Genomic DNA, 7,389 nt, shown 5'->3' on the forward strand with positions numbered 1-7,389 from the left:
CGTCACTACTTTTATTTGTCTATAGTTGACAATTTGACAAGAAAGATGGTAGAGTAGCCAGTGATTTCATCTCCAATAAAGAACAACTCTTTGTCAAAAAATTAAAGAACAACTCTTGTTAGGGATTTGGTGGGAATATCCTCATATTGACCAAAAAAATTACAATAAAAAAATGCTAAGAAATGGAAATTGGAAATTCAAGTACATTTTTTAATAGTATATGTAATGATTAGACTAATTTTTCTGGTTATCGATTATTTATTCTTTTTGTCTCTCTCATTTCACTCATACCCTAATGCAAAAACTAATGTTTTCTTACTTTTAGTGGTTTGTCATCAATTTATAGTCATCGAATTTACGCTCGTATTTTTTACAATACTCCCACACATAATTTTTGCAATATTTCTCACCATTTAATAATCTACAATTAGGTATGTTTAAAAGTTGGATGATGTGAGATGTGCAAACGTGCAGTTAGAAGACAACCTCTTCCCCTTCTCTCATCCACTCATCAGTTTCCAATGCTTTGATGCCCCCTCTTTCTCTTTTCTTCTATACAAATTGGGTAACATGACTTTGATATGCCTATGTACAAGAGCAACCACTATTTATCTTCCTATTAGGAAAATAACTTTCTCCCTTACCTAAAAGACAAATTTTAGCATTGGAAGAGAGGCAAACTTACTATTGTGTGTGTTAGGTTATCGGGCTATACAAATATCAAAATTTTTGGACGGAAAAATACAACACAACATGAGACATAAAAATGCACAACAACAAAAATATCACGGTTATATACCTACACACAACACAACTAACCATTTCATATTTACGCCTTAATTTTGAATTTGACTGATCCGACACGACACAAACGTACCGTGCCTAGGTAGTGCTTGGCCAAGCCTAAGCAAGAGTAATTCTCAGCAAAATACTAGCACAATTTACCTTCCACACCCAATCCCTTATGGATTTTCTCCACCATAGTTGCTCCCCTAAGATACAATCCTTGTGGGCCCAATATTTACCAAAAGAAAATCTTATAATTTAAAGAAAATCAAGAGAATCTAGCCATGAATAATACAAGGGTACCCGTATCATGCAAACAGCAAACCCACATCAATTTGCTATGCACACTCACTATCAAAGAGGTGAAAACAAATGGCTGAAATTAATTGGAAAGAAAAAAAAAGAGGAACCTTCCACTCTTTCTCTTTATTCCCATCACTTTATTTCCCATTTGCTACTTAACTTCACCTACAAATAGTGAGCCCATGCAACTACCTAAGGGGTAGATAAGTTTATTAGATGCATTCACAGAACAACTCCACCACTCTCTTCCACCTCTTCCAACCCAATAATACCTAGCACACCCTTTTCACAAATATCTTCTCTCAAAGAAGCTAAACATCCAACAACACTACATAATGCAAAAAACGCGACCCTTTTTTTAAATATTACTCTGAAAAAAACGGCCTTGATTATTAGAATTATTCAAAATATGCAAATATAACAACCCCATCTGAATTCATGAGTTAACTTGTTTATCGTCTTTGTCAAAAGGAAAAAAAAAAAAAAAAAACATCCAAAATTTTTGTTAACAAAAAATATCGATTTTCCTTTTCGCTCCATAAAAAAATAGATTTGATTTTATTGGTGCTTTAAGAAAATAAAATATATTACTAATATAAAATATATTTTTTTTGTAGGGTTTACAAGAAAAAAGGAGGTCTACCTCACAAATCAATTATTTCTGATTTCTCCAATCCCAAAAAGAAAAGATCTGATTTTTCTTATCCCAAAAAAAGATTAAAAAAAAAAAATACCATAAATATAAGAAGAAACTCACCGTCCTGTTATATCTTTGAACAGATCAACCCTGTTTTCACATCAATCCCGTGATGTTCTCTACTTCCCTTCTTTGACAACCTAAACTCTCTTTAACACCGCATAATCTTTTGACTTTTATCCAGGTTTCATATTGAAGGCATAAAAACATAAAAAGAGTCTTCAAGAAAAAATAGCAATGGCAACCTGTGGAAGCTTAAGACACATCTTTGAGAACACAATACCAGAAAACAACTCCTCCACTTCATCTTCCTTGATAGATTCGCTATCGTCGTGGAAACATATAAGAACTCTTAAACCACCTCTTGATCACTCTTTTACTGAGATCTTTGGTGAACTTCATTTCAAAGAAACTCATCCTAACCAAACTACATCACCATCATCTTTTTTCCCACCACCATCATCATCATCATCATCATCATCGTCTTTCTTTGTACCACCTTCGTCGTCATCATCAGCATCAGCAGCAGCATCATTTCCTGTTATTAACTCAGTTTCACAATGGTCTGACAATGAGAATCAACAAGATGAGAAGACAAGTGATGGGTACTTGCAACCATACCATTGTAAGAGTGAAAGTTTTTCGTCTCTGAATTCTGACAGCCTGCAGTTGTGCACTGAAGGGTTAGGTTCTGAGAGCTTGGACGATACGGAGGATTTGAAGATGGAGGCTCAGAACAATGGTTGTAGTAACAACAATAGTCACCATAATTTGGGAGAGAAACTGCATGTTAGAAGACATTCAGATGACTCTTACTGCAGGAAGATAAGACTCAATGGAAGGACAATATTCCCTCCACCAATACCTTACATAGGACAGACAGGAAAACCGTCTGTTTCCTTTGAGTCTTACAGGAAAAATGGAAGATTTGTGTTGAAGGAGGTTAGGACACCGACACATGAGTGTCTTCAAGCTAGTAGGGAAGACGGGCGACTCCGTTTAACCTTTATCCAACCAAACGATGAAGATGATGATGATGACAACAATGTTGTTGAAGAAGATGATAATGATGAAATTACTGTTGAAGATGATGATGATTATGATGATGATGACGACGATGTTGAAGATGATGATAATGGAGAGGGTGGAGAAGGAAAATTTGGTGGTGTTAAAAGGATAGAAGAGGAAGAGAGAGGAGTTGAGTTTAAGGAGGAAGATGAGGCTAAAAGTTAAGGATGTCCAGAAGGAGTAAAGAAGACTTGTAGCCTGCCAAATCAGTTATTAGAGTTCTGAAATTTGTGTTCCCAGAATTTTGCAAAACAAGAGGATGCATGCAAGAATAATAGATCCTCATACAGTAGATTTTGTACTCTAAATTCTTATTATACCTATTCTAGAGAACCAGTTTTAAGTTTGAACAAACAGTACACTAGCCAAAAGTTCAAACTGAGCATTGAAACAGAAATGATGCAATTCAATGTTAAAAGTCAGGCCAAAATGACCACTAATTTTAAGTTATGACTAAAGAAACCAACTTAAAAGAGTTTAACATCTATACTACATGCATGTTAAAATGCACAAAAAAATAGCCAGGGAAGGAAAACCAATGGTCCTCTTATCTAATTGGAACTAGACAGACAAAAAGAAAAAAAGAGGAAAAGAGCTAACAGATGCAGTTATCAGTGTAAGTACATTAGATTATATTGGAGTCTGACTAACAATACTTGTACAAACTCAGATTCAGGCTTGGACCTTCGATTGCAGTCATATCAATTCTACTAAGTTATTTAGTAATTCCTTTTAGTTCTCACCTTGTTCTAGCCGATCTCAGTATTGGTATTTTTTTATGGATCGCTATTTTAAGCATTGCTCTCATTGGACTTCTTATGTCAGGATATGGACTGAGGTCGAATTCATCGTAAATTTTGCATCAAGAAAGTCTGAATCTATGTACATGAGGAACAAGCTAGAAATTTAACCCAGTTCACTGATTCTCATTAAAAGCTTGTGCATCCTTTTAAACAAGACAAAGTAGTAATCCATGTGTGCGCCAAAGAAATTCCTGAACCAAAAGAAAAAAAAAAAAAAGATATGTATATTTCCCATATTTCTTTGCATTTTCTAATTTATTTGTAGAGTTTTTTTTCCTAGTTTCAAATCATATGTGAAAAGATAACATTATTACCTTATCATGTTGCACGAAACTGTTCTCTGCACTTTTCTTACAGAACAAAACAATCCAATGAATGACTAAATGATTTTGTGTCAACAAACTGACATAAATCATATCCAAGTGACATGAATAGAATCAATGACATATATGCTGACGAGTATCTATATACACCAATGTGACAGTGGAAAGTTCATCACAGGACGATGTGTGTAATATCTTACCAGACAACTGACAGTACGTCATTCAGAGGCACATATACATCCTGCATCTTCAATCACAATTCACAGATGATTTACAGAGGTGGACCTACTTCGCGCTCGAGGCGAGCAAGCGCATGCCCATTTTCTTTAAAAAAAGAACTACATTTATTCACTAGATAGATAACCCCACTTCGAGATGTAACAGACTATTCAAAGACAATCATTGTTGCTAAGTTGGATCCCACATATCAAAGTATGCTAGAGGTGGGAAATCCACCCACTCGATACTAAATTTTCCGAAAAAAGAAAGATAGCTAAGTTCAGCCACATAGGTCCCGTTCTTTTGGACTTGGAGAAACTCAACGGGACTCGGAGGAACTAATCTGCAGAGAGTAACTGAATTGGACTAAACTGAACTGAAGGCCATAATAGAAAAAAACAAGAGAAAATTGTCAAAAATACTCTCTCTATCTCGATATATTTTGAAGGTTTCTTATTTATCCAAGTCATAATAGTATGAAAACATATGTTACTATTGGTCCCACTAATTTTTTTTTTATGATTCTTGGGAATTCTTTTGAAACCTCTATCTCGTTCTACATCTACATTCTCACTTAAGTAACTATACATATACCCTCATTATATTATACCACATCTACCTTTTAAAAATAAATATATAGATATTACAAAACAACTATCTCTTACAACTTTGCACCTTGATCGATTATCAAACTAATTCGGAACAGAGGGAGTATTTGACATCACAAAAATGTCTACTTGGAACCACTTTGAATCCCCATTAAATATTGCATCCATGAAACTCAGTAATAGGAGGAGAAACAAGGATCTTAGACAACTCCAATGAAATCTTCTTGAATAATTAGGATTCAGATTCCAGCTTCTGACAATTAGATATCACCAGCATTACCAGAAACTAATTTCACAAGTCAATTTGTGTGGGACCAGCTACTTGCCTAATAGATAACATGAAAACGGTACAATTTGACGAACAATGTACGGTGGAGAACATCAATTGGAAAAGTGAAAACCTCTTTTCTTATATCAGGATAAGTTAGTACATAACATGAGATAAGAAAAAATCTGATTCTATATTTTCTACCTATGAATTCTGTACCTCCAACACAACATAATCCTTCAAGCTAGAGAAGAACAAATATGAGCATAAAGTTGAGGTCCAAAAATATTCAAATGACTACTAAATAATCACCAAACAGTAAAAGCATCACTTTTTTTTTCAGTTGACCAGACACAAGCTAAAAAGTCAGAACTCAGAAGAGGTAAGAGTTGATTACAGCAAAAGCAAAAATATGTATGCTTAAAGTAAGTGGAATTGGGGGCCAAAAGACCACCACAAAGTTATTTAGCAGTGATTAGCAAACAAAAGAAAAGAATGACATCAGTTGGCACCTTAAGAAAGGAGCATAGATAAACCACCAATATCACGTTTTGATTCTTTGTAAAGAAAAGTTAAAAGTTACATCAATGAGATGCTTTAAGATATAGTTTGAACTTTGAACCCCCCATCAAAAAAAATTCTGTAAAAGAGAAATATTTTGGGTAGAAAGAATATCACATCTTTTGTCCAGGATAATGGAACTGTTAGTAGCAGCACGGAGAAAATGAGTGTAATGCTTAGATACTGTCTGATCTAGAGTAAGAGGTTCCCAGGATGCCTCGAATTAATTCACTGATGGAGAGAGTGTGAGACTGAGAGAGACACAACTATTTGTCCTAATAAGGCGTAGAGCCGCAGATTGATCAGCTTACTTTGAGAATAATTCGCTTGAGAGAGACGGATAGAAGGTCCTGAACCTAAACCTCTTCTTCGAGTGATGGCTTCCTAGAGGATAATTCTTTCAAGATCAGATGAGTTCTCAAACGAGGAGCTGCTGGCCGAAAGGAGAGTTTGAAAGGAAAGAAATGGAACAATATTTCCGCACAGCGAAAATAATTAAATTTGAATTTTAAAATAATACTAATCTTCTTCTGCTCATGAGGAAATACAGAGGCTCCCAAATATTGCAAGAATGAAATTTGTGTATATTAATATTTAGCTCTAGATGAGGAAAATTGAAGATCATACATACAGTATTATGATATATTCAATGCGCGGCAAAGTCTTGTATAAGACCAAGGCCGCGATGACTGTTTGATGATTTTGATCTTAGAGCATGTGCAATGGTAAATGTATCTCCAAGGGTCTCTCCACTCTCGCCTTCATTCTATCTCTTTCTTTCAAGATCCATGTTAAGAAAATATAAACAATGTTATTTGGCTCTCTAACAAACTCTCCGTACTCTATGTGGTCACATGGCAAAAAAAATGACACACGTCATGCTCATAAAAAAAGTGAAGGCTCTCTATCTATCTTCAAGGTATCTCCATGGAGAGACCATGAAGAACTCGCCAAGAGTCCCATTGTTGGGGTAGAAATAGCTCTCATTTGTCTCTCTCCTTGGAGAGCTAGTTGGAGAGCCCCATTGTACATGCTCTTATGCTTCCTTACTTTGTCGAGGATGAGTTTCAATATCATACAAATTTATTATGAAACGATCTGAAACAATACTTGCACTTCACAAGATGAAGTTACACTATATACAAAAACAAAAACTACTAAAGCATGTTTTCCCTCCTAAACATATTAAACATATAACAAAAGATTGTCTTAGAACTCTCTCTAGAGGCCTAATAGGACATCAATTAAATGTTTGCTATAAAATTACAAATTAGTCAATTAATACAGATTATTTAATAACCACAACGAAAATTAGAATTCTAATTTACTAATTCCCCAACTTTTTCATACACGATAATTAGGAAAAATCGATCATGGCTTGGGTATTACCTAGTGTATGAAAAAGGTGCAATTACTACCCCTTTCCTGCATTTCTAAGTGCTCAGATCAGATCTTGACATGCTCAGCAATAATGTTATCATGTAACCAGTTAGAAATTTAGAAACAATATGTAGCGGTATTATATCATCTCGGAAATTGTACATCTGAATAACTCAGGAATCTAAATTCTGTCAGTCACAGCAGAACTCAACCATTGTATACTATATCTATTGGGACTCACTCCAAAATATCTGGGGCCAGATAGGAAAATAAAAGAGAAAACACTGGCGTAGACAAGAAGTTAAGAACAGAACAGGTGTGAGATCCATGGAATATGAATGGAATAGTAAAGAACACACAATGAAACCAAAAC

The 7,389-nt window shown here is 34.9% G+C and overlaps 1 protein-coding gene across 1 annotated transcript; it reads left to right on the forward strand.

Moving 5' to 3' along the window:
* Positions 1 to 1,229: 1,229 nt before the first annotated feature.
* On the forward strand, positions 1,230 to 3,656 carry LOC130592041 (protein FANTASTIC FOUR 3). The gene has a single exon (XM_057396106.1). It carries the CDS (start codon positions 2,024 to 2,026, stop codon positions 3,017 to 3,019), a length of 996 nt encoding a protein of 331 aa, XP_057252089.1. The 5' UTR covers positions 1,230 to 2,023; the 3' UTR covers positions 3,020 to 3,656.
* Positions 3,657 to 7,389: the final 3,733 nt, after the last annotated feature.

Source organism: Beta vulgaris, chromosome 7, assembly GCF_026745355.1.
Source record: "Beta vulgaris subsp. vulgaris cultivar EL10 chromosome 7, EL10.2, whole genome shotgun sequence".
NCBI classification, from domain to species: Eukaryota; Viridiplantae; Streptophyta; class Magnoliopsida; order Caryophyllales; family Amaranthaceae; genus Beta; species Beta vulgaris.

Bases quoted from the DNA above. Each gene is read 5' to 3' on its own strand.
- LOC130592041 (XM_057396106.1), top strand. From the start codon at position 2,024: ATGGCAACCTGTGGAAGCTTAAGACACATCTTTGAGAACACAATACCA.